Genomic DNA, 20,447 nt, shown 5'->3' with positions numbered 1-20,447 from the left:
TCGGGAAGGGCAGAGGTTCACGTAACTCTCATGAGATGAGATTGTCCAGTTTGCCGGGTATGGTCTCCATACATCTCCTAGTCTTTGAACCTATATTGCCACTGTAGGGATCTAGCGGGGTCAAATTCCCATATACGCTAGCATGTTATTGAATCGTTTTGGCCGGTGATTCTACCTCTTTTCGGTGTGGGGGAGACACTGGATTTCATGATGCTCACATGATCTATGTCGGTTAAAGTTAAAGTTCTCAATAAATGAATGAGGCCAGCCTCAAATGAATCATATAAAGAAATGAATGATACCGAAGGTGTTAGGATAGGGTAATCAAGAGGTGAGCTAGATTTAGGTAATGACATTAGGTTATTCCTGATCATTGCACAGCAAACCCGATGAAAGTCTTAAACTACATCCTAGGTATAGCTGGTGTTCGCACTGGCCTATGAATGAATTGAAATGAAATACGTATGAAGGAATAAAGCAGACTCTGTGTTTGCTAAAGAAGGCTCCCTAGTTGAGGTCCCATATGTTGAGCCCTCATTTTGGAAAGTCTTAAGGTTAAGTCTATGATAATAAGGTCTCATGGTATATGAATGAATAATATGATAGAAATTATATGTTATATGTTATGTGCTATATGAAGATGTTATGTGTTGTGTGTCATACGATAATTATAATGATGCATGTCACTCTCATGGCATAACTTTCCCAATCTCAATTTAGCAAGTTCACTGACTTGACTTCCAAACATCATGTTGTTAGGAAAGAGCATTCTTCCTCATGCATGTCCCTGGTGTGTGCTTGCATATACCCATACTTAGTACAAGTGTATACTAATTCCATACAAACATCTACTTTTAGGTGCAGACACAGGTGGACGGTAGAGCTATAGGTTTGTTGTTTCAGCTATCTGGACGTCAACATTCATCCGGAGTTTGGTAGGTCCTCATTGTCACGACCGGAATCTAGACCCCAGACGAGACCGGCGTCGTTGACCTCTCAGAGGTCGCAGACAAGCCTGCTTACGTCATTCTTACTTTACATAGATTAATTTTAGCGGAAAATTTGAAATTTTTGATTCTTTAATCATACTTGCTGAACATTCTTAACATTTCGTAATCGTTCATCATCAACCATCTAACATTTAAGAGATAAGCAACTGAAAGAAATAATTCATTAAGTATTACTTGTATATCGGCCAAAATAGCGCCAATACAAAGTTTGAACCAAAACAGGAAAGAAACGCTAGTGGAACATGCTCCGCTAGCTCAACTCTAAAACTACGCTAGAATGTAAAACGGTAGCATCCTCGAAAGCATGAGGACCTACCAAACTCCGGATGAATACTGATGTCCGGATAGCTGCAACAACGAACCTGTAGCTCTAGCGTCCACCTGTGCTTGCACCTAAAAGTAGATGTTCGTATGGAATTAGTACACACTTGTACTAAGTATGAGTATATGCAAGTACACACCAGGGACATGCATGAGGAAGAATAGCTCTTTCCTAACAACATGATTTTTGGAAGTCAAGTCAGTGGACTTGCCAAATTGAGATTGGGAAAGTTATGCCATGAGAGTGACATGCATCATTATAATTATCGTATAGCACACAAAACATAACATATTCATATAACACATAACATATAACACATACTTTCTTTCATATTATTCATTCGTATACCATGAGACCTTATTATCATAGACTTAACTTTAAGACTTTCCAAAATGAGGGCTCAACATATGGGACCTCAACTAGGGAGCCTTCTTTAGCAAACACAGAGTCTGCTTCACTCATTCATTCGTATTTCATTTCAATTCATTCATAGGCCAGTGCGAACACCAGGTATACCTAGGATGTAGTTTAAGACTCTCATCGGGTTTGCTGTGCAATGATCAGGAATGACCTAATGTCATTACCTGAATCTAGCTCACCTCTTGATTATCCTATCCTAACACCTTCGGTATCATTCATTTCTTTATATGATTCGTTTGAGGCTGGCCTCATTCATTCATTGGGAACTTTAACTTTAACCGACATAGATCATGTGAGCATCATGAAATCCAGTGTCTTCCCCACACCGAAAAGAGGTGGAATCACCGGCCAAAGCGATTCAATAACATGCTAGCGTATATGGGAATTTAACCCCGCCAGATCCCTATAGTGGCAATATAGGTTCAAAGACTAGGAGATGTATGGAGACCCATACCCGGCAAGCCGGACAGTCTCATCTCATGAGAATTACGTGAACCTCCGCCCTTCCCGAAAGAAGGCATCACCACTCATAGCTAGCCTATCGGTGCTCGGTATAAAGTTCCATTACATGCAACTCATACATCATAGAAGTTTGCTTCTAGTATGAAGACATCATAGCTCAATAGATGATTTCTCATCTCATCATTAGTATTAAGTGTTTTAAACTCAATATTTTTATTAGAGTATTCATAGAGACTGGTCTCTTCATTATCTTACACTCTCATTGGTGAGTATGTATCGGTAACATTTACTTAAGCTCATTTAAGATTGCTCTCATCATATGCATTAACCTCACATCATGATTGTCGCCACATTCTTCACTTCATTACGTATATCTTAGGTTCACTTATTCTTGAACGTATGTTAAACTTATATATCTATACATACAAGCCATGAGGCTTCATTTATAGTTCGTTAAGTGAATTCTTGTTTTTCTAAGATTATGTATTACAAGACTTATGTATCTTGTATATATGCCAAGATCTTTGATTTTTGATCTAAGTAGATGACATTATTCTTGAATATTTCACTCACGTATGACTTATGTATCAATACGGAGGTTTGGACACGAGAACCCAAATTTTGAATTATTTGGATATCATTTATATTTTTCATTGATTTTAGTTCTAATATTCATAAATTTAGAACTCTAAGTTAAGTCTCAACATTTTCGTGAAATAATAAATTTTCTATTTTAATTAGAATTCTAAATTAAATTTCAATCATTTACATGAAAGAATAATTTTCTAATTTAATTAGAATTCCAATTTAAATCTCAATATTTACATAAAAGAATTAATATCCTATTTTTAATTAAGATTCTAAATTAAATCTCCATGTTTACATAAGAGAATTAATTTTCCAACTTTAATTAGAATTTTAATTTACTATTATTATTATTTTTAATTAAATTCGCTTGAATAGGGAGGTTGTGGGTTCGAACCCCCACAGCCCCCCCTCATTTTCCTCTTAATTTCGCTGGGAATGGAGGCTATGAGGTGGTGGGTTCGAACCCCCACAGCCTCACCTTTATTCCCTTAATATTTTTTTAATTCTTTGACATCCCAACAATTTCCAGATTCTTTTTAAACCTATTTCTATGTTTTTTGGAAATTTATTCCACTATTTTTCTGCACTTTTTTCATCAAGTTTCACATTAGTTCTTAGGGAGATTTCATGGTTCATTCACTTCACTATGCTTCATCAAAATAAACATCACATTGCACACCCATTTCACACATAAAATACATGATAAATAAACAACTTATATACCCCAAAACAATGCCTAAAACACAACCCTTTTTCCGATCATATTCTGATGATCATTATCGCGATTCCCCGCACATAAACACATTCATATTTAATTTAAACACATCATTCATGCAAAAATCTAGCAGCACAACATACCCATCCTACAAATTCATTAGGGAGCTAAGGACAAGGACATACGAAGGGGAACAACCTTAGTTTCAAGAGTTTAAGAAACGTCCGAAAGAAAGTACTCTTGGAGAAAGAATTCCATGAGAGAAACTCATACCTTAATCGATGTTCAAACTTTAATGTTGCTGCCCGGAAAACTCCTCCAAACCACTCCCAATTCACTTCAAAGTATACCTCTCTCGACGAACCTCTCTTAGCCTTGACGTTTTGATTACTTTTTCTTTTGCTTAAAATTTTTTTTGTGAGTTCTTCAAGCATGAAAATTATTGATATTTTTGGCAGAAATAATGTGAGGAAGATGGAGAACGTGAGAGAGGGAGTTTAGAAGCGTGAGAGAGAGAGGACTAATTGGATTAGGAGACTAATTCAAGAATTAGTCAAATAACATTAAAATAAATAAATACTAATCTGTTTTATTTATTTATTTATTTATTCATTTAAAACGTGAAAGGACAATTATGCCCTTAAATACTTATTTACATAATTCTCTTTTTTTTTGAATCGTTACATTGCTTTCGAGGATTCTACTGTTTTACATTCTAGCGTAGTTTAAAGTTGAGCTAGTGGAGCATGTTCCACTAGCGTTTCTTTCCTGTTTTGGTTCAGACTTTGTATTGGGGTTATTTTGACCGATATACAATTAATACTTAATGAATTATTTCTTTCAGTTGCTTATCTCTTAATGCTTAGATGGTTGATGATGAACAATTATGAAATGTAGAGAATAGGGGTGGGCATTCGGTATTTCGGTTCGGTTCGGGTTTTTTTCGGTTTTTTCAATTTTTGGTTTTTGTAAATTGCGTATCGAATACCGAACCGAAATATTTTGGTTCGATTCGGTTTTTGTTAATTCGGTTCGGTTTTTATTAATTAGGTTCGGTTTTTTATTTCGGTTTTTTAATGGGCCAAACTGCTGCACGGCCGGCGGCTGGCTGCTGCTGAGTGCTGTCGCGGCTGGCGGCTGGTTGCTACTGTGCTGCTGTCGCGGCTGTTGTGCTGCTGTCGCGGCTGCTGCTGCTTCCCTTGTTGTGGACGGCAGCTGGCGCCTGGCGGCGCTGCTGAAGACAAGAGTGGTTGGAGCTGAAGAGTGGTTGGAGTAGAAGAGGAAGAGGAGAAGAGAAGAGGAAGAAGAGCTGAAGAGGAGAGTATGAGGAGTTAATTGAAAGGAGAAAAAATTTGGTAGAAAGAGAAAGAGTCAAAGTAGGGTATTAGGGTTTTCTACTTTTTAAAAAAAAATTATTTAATATTAATAATTATTAATTAATATAATATAATTTATAAATTATTAAATTATAGCATAATATTTCGGTTTAAACCGAAATACCGAATTCCAAAGTAATATGTACCGAAAACCGAATCGAAATACCGAAAAATACAAAAAATTAAACCGAATACCGAACCGAAAACCGAAATACCGAAACCGAAATTCTAAAAAAATTCGATTCGGTTCGGTGTTTCGATTTTTCGGTGTTTATGCCCACCCCTAATAGAGAATGTTTAACAAGTATGATTAAAGAATCAAAAATTTCAAATTTTCCGCTAAAAATTAACTATGTAAAGTAAGAATGACGTAAGTAGGCTTGTTTGCGACCTCTGAGAGGTCAACGACGCCGGTCTCGTCTGGGGTCTAGAGTCCAGTCGTGACAATCCAGGAGCCATTGGGCCAACCAAATCATTTTTCATTAGGTGCTCTATGTTAATTTCATACAAATACCTATCAATTTCTACATAGATATATATATTTCGTAACGAAGTTAATGGGTGCTCGAGCACCCGGAGGACACCATGTGGGTCCGCCTCTGCCTGTAACTTGATAATTGATTATTAAGCCTTAGAATCCATGACGACGACTTAGGGGTAGTTTAGTTAGACTTAATGTTGGAATAACCCTGGTTTGAATAGAATTACTATCGAACTTGCTTGGAATATGGGGTTATGACATAATAAAGATATGTTTAGGTAATTTGTGTATGATTTTATATTATTTTGATTGTTTATAGACTAATAACAAGCTAGACTCCATAATAAAGGTAAAACTCAAGTTTATTAAAGGTTTCAGACTTCACTCAATGTAGGTGGTGACTGAATTATTTTCCATTTACGTCATATGTATATGTAACTGTTTTGCTAGTAATACTTGTACACTATGTGGATAAGGAATTGAAAAAAAATGATGAATATGAAATGATAATTTTTATACATCCCATGCGATAAATGTGTTATATTTACTTGTGTTACAAATTAATGTGATGTTACTTATTGTGACTGTAATTAAATTTTGTGTTGTGTGATATTCGGTTGGTATGAGTGCCACGCGCATACATACCAATTAGTGACTCAAGTACCACACATAGTACATGATATCTCTTAGTTGACTCAGGTACTACGCTTAGTATGAAATATCTTATTGGTTGACTCAGGTACCATAACAATAGAGGTTTACTAACAATTGGCTCGGGTACCACACTCGGTACATGCGATTGTTTTGTACAATGAACCAAACTTGATTACTATATTGTTATTGAACATAACTATTTTTGAACATAATTATTGTGGCTATATTTGCATATTATTTTGTTTTTACTAATTCTATTTATATTTCATATATTTGGAGTTGGCCGATAATTCTCCAAGTACATTGTGATTTGTATACTGATATTATATATGTTTTTACTTTGTTTAGTGCAGGGCATATTCTAAAGACTGCTACGCGACTTCAGTTGGAATAGACTGAAACATCTTGAATTAAAGGGTAAGTTGCTTCTTTCGAACTTCTATGAGTTCACCTTTTCTCCCTAGTCTATTTTCCGAACTTAGACTTTCGTCGTTTTGGATTGCATCCCCACATTCTAAACTACGTAGATGTTTTGATACACGACTTTCAGTTTCAAAGGGGTTACTTCCGCACTGCTTATTTTTTATTTATGAAAATTGTTTTAAATTATTAAAAACTATTTCAGCATGTTGAGATATAGTTTGTTCTCATACCAAAAAATAGTGTGAGTGTCTTTCATGTCAGATTGGGCCGTGACAACAAAAAGTATATAAATACGTTTAGATTAATTTATCATAATTTTGTTCAATAATGTAGTTGTAAGTTAATTTAAATAAATAATTAGAGGTTCAATAAATCATAATCATATTTTTAACCTTGTAAATCAATAATTATATAAGTGAATAAAATTTATGAAATAAAATACTTTGTATAACTGCGAAACAAAATCGTAACCTAATAACATCTCTTAAATTGTAACCACAATTATGTACTTGTTTTTCAATCTTAGTAGATATAATACAAAATCTATATGTGTTAATGTAACACTTGTTTAAAATTGTGTTACTAGATCTAACAAGATTTTATTAAATCACAAGTCCCTTCAAGTTTGAGATCAGACTCTTTGAGTTACTTTATTATTTGTACGATCGCATAAATTTGTGTGTTGTTGGAAGCAACAATTAATATGTTACTACAATAAATCATTTTAGTTATTTAGAATTCAAATTTTAATATAACATATCAATAAAAATATTTAAACTTTTATATAAATAAAAATAAATGATTCTTAAATGTTTGGTATGAAACATTTTTCTGAAACATGTTTTTCAATTTTCTTATGTTTGGTTGGTTCAGATGTTTTGAAAATGTTTTTGTCACCGAAAAGCATGAAAAATATTTTTTAGCACTCTCCTCCAACCTCAAATTACAATGTTTTTTACCCACAACATACCCCAACCCTCCTCCCTCGAATTCTTTTTAAAAAAACTTCTTAAAAATTTTCAAATTTTTTACCCTCCAGTTCCGCTCCTTACCCCCCAAATCAGTCGCCAGCCACATCCAAACTAAAAATATTAAAATTTAAAATTTTATTTTTGAAAAATACTTTGAAGTTTAAAATATTCAATTTTCTTTACCCTATCCTACCCTACCCCTACCCCTACCCCCCCCCCCCAACAAAAAAATTAATTTTACAGATTATTTTTTTAAAAAAAAATAATTAATTTCTAAAAAATAAAATTGACCTCATCATTATCCCAACCACCCCCTTCCAGCCCCTCGCCTCTTAAAAAAAATAATTTGAAAGTTTTTTTAATAATTATTTTAAAATTTTCATTTTTAACATCATCCTTACCCCTCTGTCCTTACCAACCTCCTTTTTCCACTCAAATTATTTTTTCTATCAAATTTTGGTTTGAAAGTCAGATATCAAGTCGGGGGTGGTTGAATCCTATTTCGAAAGCCAAGACTGAGTCCTGATTTGGAGTCAAATATTTGGCCAGAAGTTGACTCTTGCATCGAGTGTCATGTATCAAGGTCGGTGCAAGTTTGAATGTTGGGTCTCGAATCAAAAGTCAGGGTCAAGCTCTAGTTTAAAGTCGGGTCCTAGTTTGAATATTGGATCCTGAGTTAAAATCGAATCCTAGTTCGAATGTCGTTCTTGGGTCCAGGATCGCATGTCAAAATTGGATTCGAATAAGAAGTCGAGTCCTAAATTGGGCTTTGAGTCGAGTCATGTCCTGGATACGGAATTGAGGTCAGGTCTTGTGTATGGAGGCAGAGTTAGGTCTTGGTTCGAAAGTTGGGTACCGATTTGAGTGTTGGGATCAAGTCCTGAGCCAAGTGTACGAATATGATCTCAGATTAGTCATTGGGTCTCACGCCATTAATTCCATAAAGACGGACAGGCACCCGATGCCCTTAAGGCCCGAGAGAACCAACTTGTAACCAGTGCTTACTATGCATAGAATTATAACAATCAAGTGACAAGTTCGTATAGAATGTAGTGATATGAACCAACATAAGTAGACCCACAAGTTATATATAAAACTTGATCGTTGAGGCCACAACTCTTTAAGACGCAACTGAACCATATACATAAGTCTACATACCCTCTAAAAGATGAAAAACCTTAGAATAGGTTGGGACAGACCCCACCTTATCCTAACTATGATACATTACCAAAATGAATCTACCAAGGACTCAGTAAAGCTCTGAATCAACCTGGAGCTCACCAAAAGTAGTTGAGCATCGTGTGTTCCTATTGAGGAGGTCTACTAGCTGGAGTACATGTATTTGCAACATGAAATGTAGCATCTCCCGTAAGGGACGTCAGTACGAAAAAATGTACTGAATATGTAAGGCCATAACATATATAGAATAAGAGTTTGAATGGAACCAAATAGCAACATATATGTGCGAAAATCAGATTAGAAGACCACCTTTGTTAACTCTTGTATGTTACATTCGTGTCTTTACATTTCAGTTTGTTATGATCTTTAATAGACACGTGATACGAATGACCAACTCATCAATGGTAGAAGAGGACGACCCATGTTAGGCATTTTAGCCCCTGAGATGCGGTCCTTATAAATACACAAATTGGGGTTGGCCTATGCTAGACTTTCGCCCCTGAGCTGCCACTCTTCTGTACCAATTGAGATAGGTCCATGCTAGGGTTTTACCCCTGAGTTGCCATCCTTATATACCAATTGTTTTACTTAGATTCTTTAATCTCTGAGATTGTCGTTTTTTGATAGTCATAATCATTTTTGAGATTTGGAAATACGGACCACTAGTAGAAGACATGAAAATAATATTTCAAGGCGGTAACAATGACATAAAAAACTATGTAACATCAATGTATTACTTGTGAGCATAAATGACATAATTGACTTTAACTAACTAAGAGGAGGATCCACCAAACTTGCTTTTGCAAATATCATTTCCATACCATCACATGGGAGGATAATTACACAAGTATAAAGGAGTGAACATATAATGAAGTAATTCTATGCACTAAAGATAGGGGAAAATATTGTTAGCTATTTGGAGATCGTACGCTGCCACTATGTTTCCTTTACTTGGAATAGAACTTAGGAAATTCATTTATTAGTATTAATCGCAAGTATCAGATTTCATGCCGAAGAATATTGAATCAAATAGCCTTACATGCCTTATTTTTTGACCAATACAACTATCACGATTCTACCTTCCTCTTTGGGTGCTAATCTACAACATAAGTCATGATTAAGCTAAATTAGCAGCTCTCACATTAAGGCCCTTGAAAACAGTAGCTAAACATTTGACGAAAAGTAGGCTCATACAACCCTTACATAAACGGTGAACCACCACACCCTTCCTATATACATTAATACAACTTCGTACATCCGTTGCTAAGATACCCAAGTTGCCCCAATAACAATATACATAAGGCAACCACCATCAATCTCAAAATCTTTCATCATAATAGGAGAATATTGACTCAAAGATTTATCACAATCCATGAGTTCTTGATAAATATATACAAAATTCTCCGCCCTAAACCTTAAAAAGAGGCAAAAATGGGCAGTAGTCTTACTTTAGTTTCTAGAAATTTGTCCTCTAAACTTCTACTTCAAGAACTGAAACTCTCACTCAAATTTTTACTTGAAAAGGGGGACAATACTCAAGAAACCTAAGGTGTTTTAAGATTGCTTGTTGAAGCCAAGAGAGACCAAGAGAGAAACTTAAGAAATCTGAAAATTTTGCAAGTTTAAAATGGAGCAAAAGATCTGATCTTTATTTCTTTAAAAGGGAATGTGTAATGGTCGACTTTCTTGCCAATTTTGGGTCATATATTTTCAAGTAGGTGACCCACCTACTTGGCCTTTTGACTTGCGCCTTTGGGTACTTCAACACTTGTTGGGCCTTACTGTCAATTAATCATTTATTCTTGTCAATCAGGGCCATAATTAATGCAAGTAGGTGATCCACATATTTGGACTTTTCACTTGGGCCTTTCTTTTGGACTTAAGATTATTAGGCATTGGTTGCCCGTTTTCCCCTTATTCTTTTACTCAACTTGGGCTAGATTAATGCAGGTAGGTGGTAGAGTACTTGACCCAATTACATAGTAAAAAAAAAGAGTCTTAGTAGGTGATGCACCTACTTGATCCTTTGGAATGGTCAATAAGTCAAAGTAGGTGATGCACCTACCTGTCACCTACTAGCTTAATTAAGTCAAGCAAGCAACTCAATTATTTTATTCCATTTTCTAAATAGTAAGTTCTTTTTCTCCAACTTAGCTCTTAACTTTCAACTTTAAGCTCAATTACCACCTTACTATCTCTAGTTCAAATACTTCCGTCGGAGTTAACTTGCATACGCATGCTGAAACATATAAGACGTTACATCATCTTTCGAGCTAGTTTAAACCAACACTAATCATATAAGAAACATGATCCCTTACCTATACTATAAGACTATGTTAAGTATCACATGAATAGAACTAGCATATACATAATACAGGCTGTTACATTGAAGTTGGATATCTGTATCAAGTGTTAGTGTTGGGGTCGTGTGTCACGATTGATTTTCGGGTCGAAAGTCGGGGTCAGATCCTAAATTTTGAATTGTTCACCAATATCATGTCGTAGTTCAGATGTTGGGGTGAGGTCTTCGAATTGATTTTCAAATCAGAAACTATTTTCTTAAAAATATTTTCAATTCTCTAGTAGAAAATAAAAGATATTTTCTAAAAAATATTTTTCATTAACCAATCAAACATTAAAAAACATATATGTTTTTTTACTCACCAACCGAAAAGATAAACTATAAATTAATTTATGAAAAACATTTCCCTCTACCAAACAACTAAATACCAAATGGTAGCTAAAAATAGGGATGTAAAAAGAATATGAAAAGTTGACTGACTGAACTTAATCGAATCGATTTATGTTATTTTTTCAATAAAACCTTGGACTTTTAGTAAGTGTATAATCGTCCTCAACAACAGGGATGATCTTTTTAATTTATGAAAAAACCGAAAAAATTTCAACCGAATAACTTTTCATGTGTGTAAATATATGTTATATATTAACATTATGTTAATTTAATTTAATATATAAATATATTTTATGACATTTTTTAAATATAAATATAATCCAAGTCCTAGGCCTCTCGTGACTAGACGATTTTGACTGTTCGCATTTAAATTAATCTTTAGTTAATTAGTTTTGAAATTAAAAGACACTATAGTAGATACTCTATCAAACAATATCTCAAAATCTATGCAAACACTTGAGATCAAACAATAGGTCAACAAATATTCACATTTTTGACTTTTTGATGAAGAATTAAAGTGTTCATCAAGAATATATTTGAGAAATAAATATTTTAATAGTAGTATACTTTGAGCTGATATATTAAAAGTAAACCCCCCTCTATGCAAACACTTAAAGATCAAACAATAGAACAACAAATATTCACATTTTTGTTTTTTTGGTGAAGAATTAAAGTGTTTATCAAGAATATATTTGTGAAATAAATATTTTAATAGTAATATACTTTGAGCTGATATATTAAAAGTAACCCCCCGTCCCCAGAATTTAACCAGAATGATACCAAAAATAAACCATATAATTGAAATAATTTTAAAAAATCTAAGTTTAATTACATATTATAAAATTACTCAAAAATTATAATGATATAATTTTTAAAAAACAACCAACATAACCGTACCATTAATACCTCTAACTAAAAGACGATCAAGTATTTAAAAATTTGGCATAATCCATTTCACTGACGTGTAGCGGACACATAAAGTACACCAAATGCAGCTAAAAGAGGATCAAATATTTGGAAATTTGGCATAATCCAATAAGTGATGTGTAAATTAACAGTGACGAATTTGAAAATGGATATTCTAATATGCCAAAAAAATTTAAGAAGAAAAAAAAACCTACTTAGGGGAACACTACATCATAATTGAGTTCCGTTTAACAACAAATTACTTTTAGCCCTACCAAATTATTTTCTCATTTTATCAACATGGATTGTGACGCATAATAATACTCCATTCTTATTTAGATATTTCAAATTAGATTTTAAATATAAAGAAAAATTTATTGAAAGCGTTATTTCTAAATGAGTCGATACCTATTTTATAGCTAATCGAAATTCAATATAAATTTTGAATAAAAAATATAAAATAAAAACTTATTTTTCGATTTTAACTCGACACAATTTATTTTTTTAAAATTAAAAGGAGGGATTACATAATGGGATGAATTGATTTATAAGTAATTTTTTATTTATATTATTTTAAAATATAAAACGAAATATTTGGACGCAAATTCCGTATCGGAGTCACAATCGGTCTATGTACGCCACCGCACGGCGGCGTTCTCTCACGGTGACCTGTAGATGTCCAGTACCGTCACGAAAGTATTAATCGATAGTCAAACCCAATTTCACCTTCTTTTATGCCAAAAATCTTTGACTCTTCTCCATTCTACGTTTTATCCTTTTCCATAAATTCTGCATTCATCGCCGGTTGACATTGCTCGCCGTCGCCGGTGCTCACAAAGAACAACAAAAAATTCAATAGGATAACGGAGCTCCTAGTTAAGCATCTTCAAGTTTCCAGGTGATCGGTTGTTTGAATTTTATCTCCTGATTTCTATGTGTTTTTTTAGGTTATTTTTTTAGCTGAGCTTTTTGTTTTGGACATTGTTATACAGATTATGGACGGAAAAAATTGGTTAAAGGTGGTTATTTTTCTATGCTTAATTGCGGTTTCAACTGGTAGAGGTAATCATGATTTGATAGAATTATTAATTACTACTTAGACTAGAATTTTAGTTTCCAAAGTAGCGCGTTTACTTGGATGATTAGCTATGACATTAATGTGGCTAGTTTCTTTACTTCAAACATATTTCAACTAGACGATAAAATTGTCTCTATGCTATGTATAGTATGCTTTATTGGATGGTTTTGCAATCCAAAAAATTTAGCATGTTTCAGAATATTTTTACATTGAAATTCTTGTATCTGGAAAGTTATAACTGGACTACTGTTAACTTTATTTATACAACTATTTTTCTAAAGTATACTAAGAAAACAAAAAAAATTTGGTGTATGATTCATTTCATATTGAACATGCTAAAGTTTAAGTGTTATGTTAAACTCAAACTAGGACACTTTTGAGATGGAGGATTGAGGTAGGCATGGTGGAGCTGTTAAGTGGATTATGCAAACACTGATAGGTCTGCTGTATGTTTAGACGTTTGAACTCTTAATTTCTGCTTAGTGCAAGCTGATCAAGACTTTTTTTCACCAAGTTATTTTACTAATATATGTTATGAAGTTATTTTTCTGTTTACACACTGATCTTTGTGATTGTCGCCATAAACTGTTCTTGTTGACCACCGTTAACAATATTTCTAGATGGCTTACAATTATTCTGTCTGCAGAATTCAAAGTGAAGGCCAAGAACAAGCATCATGCAGCTATCTACAACCACACCCTTGCCACCATATTGGTGGAATATGCTTCAGCAGTAAGTTCTGAGAACTTCATACCTTTTTAATATATTTTTCCAAATTCTATCTGGATCTTTTGTATTTTCGGGGCCACAATGGTTATAAATGTTCTGAATTTAGAACCTTGGAGGCTTCATCACTTGAGTTTGAAATACAATTGTATTAAGTATTTTATTAAGATTATAAATGCTTTTTATGTAGTTTGAACTTCTATATTTCTGGAACTCCTGTCCTTTGTTTTTCTGCACTTCTTATTTGCAGTTAATGGTCGACATTTGCCACTTCAGTCTGCTCCTGTAATGCAGTAATTACTTTACATTGTTCACTTATATTTGATATCAACTAGACTGTTACCCAAAAGTTCCCTTTCATTTGCAGGTCTATGTGTCCGATTTGACAGAATTATTTGCCTGGACTTGCTCAAGATGTAATGGTTTAACCAAGGTATTCTATATGGATCATCATCTTATAACACCGCTTCATGTTAAGAAAAGCTTCATAAAAATATCATAATAGTTACCTCGTAGGATCAAAAAATAAATATCACACATAGTTTTCATATATGATTGGTTTGTTCAAGCCTTCATTATTAAGTTGTTTTGAATGATATATTGTGGTTTTTCCTTGAGCAGGGATTTCAAATTCTAGAGCTCATTGTTGATGTGCAACGATGCCTTCAGGTGTGTATTACACTATGCAGAAGTAAGCTTGCTCTTAGTTAGACGCACTAAGCCGCTACTATCTGATCTAATACCCACTGCCCATTGCAGGCATATGTAGGTGTGGCGCAGGATCTTAATGCCATTGTTATTGCATTCAGAGGCACTCAGGAAAGCAGGTTTGGATACCATTGGTCCACTGCCCCTTACTTCATTATCATAATTGTGCAACATTAAATTTAATTTATGGGGTTTCAAAATTTGTAGTTTGTTAAATAGTCATTTACGTTAGGTCTTCGAGGGAAAACCATTCTCTCGAAACGAATAATGTTATGCTACTCTTTAAATCCTGTGAACCTAATGAAAGTCAGTAAGAACTTCATGACTGAGGTGATAAAATCATGTTAAGTTGTAAAAGTATTAGAGAAAGTTATACTTATACATACTTTGCTGGCCAGCTGTCTGGGTCCAAGTTGGCTATTGGTATTCCAGTTGAAAACGAGAACTGGATCTAAACCACCTTTTACGATGTTGTGGATGCTTACACCAACGGGGGTGTATAACTAACTAATGTTCTCCAGCTGAATTTGTTGCAACAAAAGAGGCAGAGATGCTATTGATAGAATTAGCCTCCACCGGATTTTGGCTTTTATTTGACAAGCTGAAGAGTTTTAATTGATCGTTTTGACATGTAAACATTTTTTCTTAATTTCTCTTCTTTCAACCTGAATAGTTCTAATCAATGTGTAATGTGCTTGAAAAATCTTCTGAGGCAAGGGAAAGCCTAATTTTCTGTAGCAGTCATTTAGGGGGGAGTGGGAACGCCTACGAGATCTGCAACTTTTGTCATGCCTGAGGTCATGTCTCACTTTTGCACCTTAGAGAGTTGTTTCTTGAAGAAAAAACGGAAAAGAAAGCAGAAGAAGCTTTATCTAAAAGATAGGATAATTTAGCTGTTGAAGCTCATTTTAGCAAGATGTTTAAAAGGGATAACTTAGTTGTTGAAGCTCGTTTAAGCAAGCCAAATCATATGTAAATGTTGAGGAAAAGCCAAATATTGGGTGAACCGTTTGCATAAAAGCAAGCATGAACCAAACAACACCCAATTTTCTAGGTTTCTTCTGGATTTTTCTATTGAAGACATTTACTACTAATAGAATAAGAAAATGTCAATGTTGGCATTGGGCTTCCACTTCCGGCTTCATCACAAGTGAATTACCCACCCTTTGCTTCAAAACATCTTCCCTTATAAAATAAGATTCAGTCATTATGGAATTTTCTAAGCACCAAGGTACTTGTGTATTTGCCTACTTATAGTTACTCCCTCTGTCTATATTAGTTGTCCACTTTCCCCTTTACACGCCCCTTAAAAATTGTAAATAAGAAAGGGTAATTTTACTAGTTACCCCAGTCACATACACTATGAGGATGATGAAAGGAGATATATTTTACATCCCAAAGTGGCTATAATTGGAGTTACCATTCTTTCTGGTACAGAAATTCCCATAAAAATGGGAAATGCCCCATCTTTGAGTGCGAGGTGAACTATTGATTTACGTAATTTGAAATAACAAATTTGGTTTACGACGAAACCTAAAGAAACCTTTTTTGGAATTTTACAAACTTGTTTACACTTTCAACAAGAATTAATTGTAACGACAAATGAGAAATTTAATTAATTCAATCTTGGTTTTGTAAATTGACAAGTAATTTGGGATAACTTTTTTCAGTAACATGGACAACTAATATGGGACGGAGTGAGTACTATAACTTCTCGTGATTTTGGTTTCAAAATTTTGTTGAGGAATTTGAATCTCTTGACCATAATATATTATGACTGTTGATTCATAACTTGTGAACCAGGAGTGGCTGAAGCTGCTTCAATCAGAATTCTGTTACTTCTTGTCTTCAGGTCTAAGCTGTGAAACGTTAAGATTGTCTTTTGTTTGTTGATGTTCATGGTGACCAACTTTAAAATCTAATAACCTCTGATCAATCTGCTCACGGTTGTGATGTAATATGCATTATCTAAATTACTGTATAGGAAATAAGCTATATGGTCTTTGGCTCTACGATTCAACATATATTTGATATGAAGTTCAAGTTTTAACTTTTTGGTTACAGCCTACAGAATTGGATTGAAGATCTATACTGGAAGCAGCTTGATATATCTTATCCAGGAATGGAAGATGCAATGGTGTGTGTTGACACCAAGCCTCTTCTGCTTCTATTTTGTTTTTTAACATTCTTTTCTGCAAATTAGTCATCTCTGCTTCTTTCCAGGTGCATCATGGATTTTATTCTGCTTATCATAACACGTCATTGCGTCCAGGAGTGCTAACTGCTGTTAAAAGTGCGAAAGAGTTCTATGGAGATATTCCAATTATGGTGACTGGACACTCAATGGGAGGGGCTATGGCTGCTTTCTGTGGCCTGGATCTCACCGTATGCACTAAAGACTCGCCACTCTTTTTACAAAAAATCATTGTTTACATGTTTTGACTTGCCATTTAGAAAAATAGGTCACATCTTAAATATGACTGATCTTGCATATCCTTGTGGACCATTTGCCATATGATGCAAGAAATATTCTCCAACTCGCACTTAATGGATCTATCTTCTTATTCCAGGTGCATCTTGGATGCCAGAATGTTTCGGTTATGACATTTGGACAACCACGAATTGGTAATGCTGCATTTGTGTCCTACTACAGAGAACGGGTCCCCAATACAATTCGTGTTACAAATCGTCATGATATTGTGCCTCATTTGCCCCCTTACTATCAGTACTTCCCTCACAAAACTTATCGCCATTTCCCTAGAGAGGCAAGTTCCTCAACTCAAAACCCTGTAGTGCTTGATTTTGAACTGCACAAGTCTAGTTGTAAGGAATGATGATCTCTATACATAGAATATGAGTTCAGTGCTGCAGGCTAATTCGTAAATTCAAATCTCAAGAATTTAAAAATGTTTAGCTATTTCAAATTTACACGGTAATGTTAAATTGTGATTTTTTCTGTATTAACCAACTTTCTGCATCTCTGAGATTATATCTGTACAGTATATTAAATACCGAAGATATGTTGAAACGGTGTTTTATGAATTTATAAAAAAAAAGAAGGTTGTCAATAATTGTATTTTTTTTTTTGTAATTTCTGCACTAAGAAGTTACATTTGAATATATGATAGACTCGTGGTAATAAGTCTTTCTCATTGTGAGCATTCGAACTATAATTGTATTTTTTTATAATTTCTGCACTAAGAAGTTACACATTAATATATGATAAAGACTCATGGTAATAAGTCTCTTTCATTGTGAGCATTCAAACTATGTTTAGACACATTCAAGTGACTCTGCCTCTTGCTGTCTTGATTCGTGGTTGCATTATGTTGACTGTGAGATCTTGAAATTGCAGGTCTGGCTTTATGATCTTGGCTTTGGAAGTTTAGTTTATACAGTTGAAAAGGTCTGCGATAATTCTGGGGAGGATCCTTCTTGCAGCAGGTAAAGTTTCTCTTTCATGTGCTCAGCTGCACTGGATTTCTTCAAATTGCTTTCATGCAGTTAGATTAAGTTAAACTACAAATGCAAACAGTGGAAAATGCTTATGGCAAATTTATAACAAGTTTGAGGGCACATATGGATCCATTTTATAAAGCATTATGGCGAAAAGGCTGATACATTATACAACTTCCATTTGTCAAATAAGAAAGCAATTTGAAAAAAACAAAACATTAAAATAAATTCTAACAAGAACTTTCTAAAGCTGTATGAGGTATGTTAAACACAGCCGTACATAATTGTGATGACGCAAAAAAGAAAAGAATAGAGTCTCTCTCACTTTCCTTGTTGATAAACAAACAAGAAAGTGAAACCATAAAACACTGGTATTTGATAAGAGAAGTGGTAAATTTACTGCTGAACCATGTTGTAACAAAATAATCTGTAATCTTGCTGGTAATTTAGGATCCAGAAAGACCAATTTTTGGATTAGGAACATATTGAGACTGGAGACACCTGAAGGTCGTACACTCTCTAATTATCTTCATAGTAATAAACGACTGGCATGTTACTAGAGCTGTTGGCCTCTTTATAACTTTGATCACATCTTTGTAGGTCGGTGAAAGGCAACAGTGTTAAGGATCATGTGAGATATTTTGGTGTAAAATTATCATGTGATGTATCAGCGGGGTGCAGAATTGTGATGGGTAATGGTCTAGCATCGTATCACACAACAGACAACGATGGAAATATCATCTTCTCCAGAAATATATCTTCTGTTTTGAGAATGAATGTGGAGTCTAGTGAGGAAGGGAAATCATTATAGAGATTATTTGGATTACCATTTGACTCTCCAAAATTTGGGAGAGCTGAAGCAGAGTTTCCCACTCAAGGTAAATGTATAGAGCTAGTCAAAAGTATGCCAGTTGTGTCCTGTTGCTTGTGTATATAGTTCCTTCTAATTTAACTTGTTTTTGCTATCGTTTTTTACATCTTATCCATGTAAATAAAAAGAGATTAAAGTATTGACTTTATCATATATGATTAATATTCTGTAAATTCGTAAACGTAGCTATCTGTTCCTTTTGAAAATGACAAAAAATGGATTCTGAATCATTGACAGTTGTTGATACACCCATTCCTTCTAAGATTTATTTTCTTTTCTCTAGGATAAGGAACGAGAAACAATAATTTTGTAACTTTGTTGATACAATCAGGATGGGGGCGTGGCAGGTTGAGCTTAACTCGTAAAAATTTTAATCTGTTCCATCTCGTCCCGCATAACATTAATTTTCATTTTCAATCCGTCCTACCCCGTCTGCATAGACACGCTACCATAAATATACCCTTGTTTAATTGTTTAATAATTTTTTTTAGTTAAGTTTGATATTAAAAATAAAATCATTTTTTCATAAAGTTGTATCAATTTAATAGAATATTAACTCAAAATTTTATTTTTTAGAGGTCAATTGGTAAAATATATAAGAAATTGAATTTATTCTTATTGAACTATTTTCATTTACTATCTTGAATATTTTAGTAGCTTTAATGAAATTATCTTAATAAATAATGATCTATCACTCTTATAATTTACAAAAAATATAAGTTAAATTTAAACCTACATAAAATCACATATACCCGCAAGTTGTCCCGCATTAGTTTTAGAAAAATCACTCCAATCTTAAATTTGCCTCGTATGGCCTTAAACCCGTCCCATTGTCAACCCTTGCAATTATTAGTTCCGCGCTTAAATTATTGACAGTCTTACAAACATTCTATATTTGACTAATTAAACTTAGATATATTTTGGATCTCCCTAAGACATAGCTAATGATCTCAAATACTAATAGGTGCAAGAATCATCTCTTAATATAAAATTGAGAGAAGTGTTGAAAGCAACTTTTTAACTCATGTTGCAAGTTCAGGAATATATTTATGTTTTTAAAGCTATAAATACTTCAGAGATAAAATTCATAAATAAATGACGAACTAAAACTAAGAATGACATATATGTCTTCATGTTACTCCAACCGTACAAACACCATTTAATTTGACAAGGTGTTTAAGGAAAAAAAAGAAGATATTGAAGTTTGCGGTCTAAAAATAAATCTTTACATACTTGTGTGAAGGTAAATCATTCCATTTAGAGTAAAAAGAAATTCAAAAAATAAATTATTTTAATCATTGCTAAGATGATATTCTTTTTAGAATGAACTTAAAAAAAAGGGAAAATGACCTAGAATACCCTTGAAGTATTAGAAATGGTACAAAACTACCCTCCATCCATCTATTGGC

General features: G+C 33.9%; 1 protein-coding gene across 1 annotated transcript; it reads left to right on the top strand.

Moving 5' to 3' along the window:
• The first annotated feature begins 12,741 nt into the window (after positions 1-12,741).
• On the top strand, positions 12,742-19,219 carry LOC101246175 (lipase). Its single transcript, XM_004229167.5, has 11 exons — positions 12,742-13,097; positions 13,192-13,261; positions 13,924-14,009; positions 14,371-14,436; positions 14,625-14,672; positions 14,763-14,830; positions 16,776-16,848; positions 16,935-17,096; positions 17,282-17,476; positions 18,067-18,155; positions 18,768-19,219. The coding sequence occupies exons 2-11, from the start codon at positions 13,195-13,197 to the stop codon at positions 18,976-18,978; spliced, it is 1,065 nt and encodes a 354-aa protein (XP_004229215.1). The 5' UTR covers positions 12,742-13,097; positions 13,192-13,194; the 3' UTR covers positions 18,979-19,219.
• Positions 19,220-20,447: the final 1,228 nt, after the last annotated feature.

This window comes from Solanum lycopersicum, chromosome 1, assembly GCF_036512215.1.
Source record: "Solanum lycopersicum chromosome 1, SLM_r2.1".
NCBI lineage: Eukaryota > Viridiplantae > Streptophyta > Magnoliopsida > Solanales > Solanaceae > Solanum > Solanum lycopersicum.
Note: the sequence above shows the minus strand (reverse complement) of the source record. Positions and strands in the feature narration are given on the sequence as shown.

What these genes read in the sequence shown, in the direction of transcription:
- LOC101246175 (XM_004229167.5), top strand. Translation starts at nt 13,195, where the DNA reads ATGGACGGAAAAAATTGGTTAAAGGTGGTTATTTTTCTATGCTTAATT. An exon ending in GATGTAATGGTTTAACCAAG is followed by an intron (nt 14,437 to 14,624) that starts GTATTCTATATG and finishes TTCCTTGAGCAG; the next exon opens with GGATTTCAAATTCTAGAGCT. An exon ending in GAGGATCCTTCTTGCAGCAG is followed by an intron (nt 18,156 to 18,767) that starts GTAAAGTTTCTC and finishes ACATCTTTGTAG; the next exon opens with GTCGGTGAAAGGCAACAGTG.